This window comes from Vicia villosa, unplaced genomic scaffold (genome assembly GCF_029867415.1).
Source record: "Vicia villosa cultivar HV-30 ecotype Madison, WI unplaced genomic scaffold, Vvil1.0 ctg.000916F_1_1_3, whole genome shotgun sequence".
In the NCBI taxonomy this organism is placed as follows: domain Eukaryota; kingdom Viridiplantae; phylum Streptophyta; class Magnoliopsida; order Fabales; family Fabaceae; genus Vicia; species Vicia villosa.
In genome coordinates this window covers 183,636-185,752 of record NW_026705413.1, presented here as the reverse complement: position 1 = coordinate 185,752, position 2,117 = coordinate 183,636, and the positions used below count along the sequence as shown (strand labels likewise).

The 2,117-nt window shown below is 36.1% G+C and overlaps 1 protein-coding gene across 1 annotated transcript; it reads right to left on the bottom strand.

The window, feature by feature from the left end:
- Positions 1-266: 266 nt before the first annotated feature.
- LOC131632218 (heat shock 22 kDa protein, mitochondrial-like) lies at positions 267-1,280 on the bottom strand. The gene is made up of 2 exons (XM_058903000.1): positions 923-1,280; positions 267-843 (listed from the first exon to the last, which is right to left on the bottom strand). Exons 1-2 carry the CDS (start codon positions 1,128-1,130, stop codon positions 437-439), a joined length of 615 nt encoding a protein of 204 aa, XP_058758983.1. The 5' UTR covers positions 1,131-1,280; the 3' UTR covers positions 267-436.
- Between the last annotated feature and the right edge of the window lie 837 nt (positions 1,281-2,117).

Genomic DNA, 2,117 nt, shown 5'->3' with positions numbered 1-2,117 from the left:
AACAACCTTACAAGATTAATTAACCACCTAACTAACTAGTGAATGATAAAGGACTAACTATATCTATGCATGTATCTAAGTGAATGATAAACAACTAACTATGTGTCTAACTTTTATCATTATTTTGTAATAAAATCTTTTATCATTATTATGTAATAAAGAACTAAATTATTCCAAGATTCTAAGATAGTAAAGAAATTCATCCAAGAATAACTGTGTTCGTTATTATGAAGTCAATTTACATAAGTTCTTTAGCAGAGAAAAGATTGTGTAAAAGAAGCATATTTGATTTCATTTCATCACGCAGTTTCAAAGAGAAAACAAGATGTAGTTAACCGTAAGTAGTTAACAATCCTTACAAGAAAAAGTTAATGGTGTTCAAATCTAGATTCATGAGCTTGTACAAAAAGAAAAACGAGTAAAATGTGATATTATTCTAATCAACCTTGACGTTAATGACATTATTCCTTTCTTGTTCCTTCATTTTGGGCACAATAACCTTGAGCACGCCGTTTTTCATCTCAGCTTTAATCTCATCAATCTTGTAAAGCTTTTCAGGCAAATCAATTCTGCTAGAAAATCGACGACCACTTTCCTCCTCTTCTTCACTTTCTTTAGCTCCTTCTTCACCTTTAATGGTAAGAGTGTTCTGTTCCACGGAGATCTTCACATCTTCTTTACCGAGTCCAGGCATATCCAAACGGAGAAGCAGAGCATCCTCTGTCTCTCTCGCATTCCAACCGCGACGCGAAGCAGAAGAAAGGACCGGATTGTCCGTCAGTAAATCCACCATGTTTAGGACTTGACTTAAGCTCCGTGGTGGAGAAAACGGATCGAACACATCTAAAATCAATCAATATTAGGTTACATTCTAGTGAATCAAATCAACACATAACAGAAGAGGGAGAGCGATAACAACTACCTGAGAGAAGAAGATCATCGCGGCGAGTGCGGGGGAAGGAGCGGCGATCAACATCAACTTTACGGTCATCATCGGAGTGTTGATCGTAGTGGCGCATGGCGTTGGTGTTGAAAGATCGGCAAGCGGAAGATGCGACGGGGCGAAGGAGAAGAGACCTTGAAAGAAGGGCGGAGGAGAAAAATCGCTTGAGTGCAAGAGAGGAAGCCATTGGGGTTACAATTGGGAGAGAAGATTGTTTAAGAGAGTAGAGAATGAATGGTGCAAATTCTGTTAGCGGTGGTTATATTTGAAGAAGAGAAAGGGAGGGAGTAGAAGGTTCTGGAAAAATGTGGAGAAGGCTCCAGAGCTGAGTATTCCGGTCTAGTAAATGTTTCTCGAAGGATCTACCGTCTAATAAGTTAGTTGCTGTTCACGTGGTTACTTATTTTCCATGCCATCTCTAGTCTAATCTAATTAGTTACTAGTAGTACTTTATTTTCTACAAATTAATTAATATTTTAATAACTTTTGTTTTTGATTTACTTTCGACCATTTTATAATAATTTATATATAGGTTTAAAGAAGATTTAAATTTTGTTACACAATCTAATTCAATATAAATACCACATTTTCTATTCATTAGATTGGATTTCAGAGTGGTTGCAAATATCCTTTTTCCTTTTTCTGTTGTTGGACAAGAGAATCATGATTCAAGTTATGCATCATCTGCAAGGCTTATTGTAAAAGGCCTAACAACGTACTCAAAGTAAAAAAGGTGCGTAAAACAGATAAACTTTCACTCTGATTAGAAACCAAACAATTTTGTTATCTAACTCATCAATTAGCGTCTAATTCAATTAGACGGTTGTCGGTAAAGCATGCCATGCGCGAATGATTTTCGATGCTCTTGCTATATAAAGGGAAAACACGTTATTTCTGGTATTCAAATTGATCATCACTCACATTACTTCTCATTATGTCACTAACTTGATCATTGGAGTGATAACTTTGTAGGTTCACCTTACTCGGTCACATCCAGAGCCGTCTCAACTTTTTAGAAGTCATGTGTAGGTTAGACATAGTTTAACCATTGCAAAACAAATATAGGCCTCATTTAATTATGATTTAGTTTGACAAATATTTTATGAAGCCTTATTTAGTTAGAGTTTAACCTTGATAAAGTTAGGGTCATGTGTGGTAACTCGTCTTGCACGCC

Bases quoted from the DNA above. Each gene is read 5' to 3' on its own strand.
- LOC131632218 (XM_058903000.1), bottom strand. From the start codon at position 1,130: ATGGCTTCCTCTCTTGCACTCAAGCGATTTTTCTCCTCCGCCCTTCTT. The intron at 844-922 runs GTAGTTGTTATC...GATTGATTTTAG, and splicing joins CGATGATCTTCTTCTCTCAG to ATGTGTTCGATCCGTTTTCT.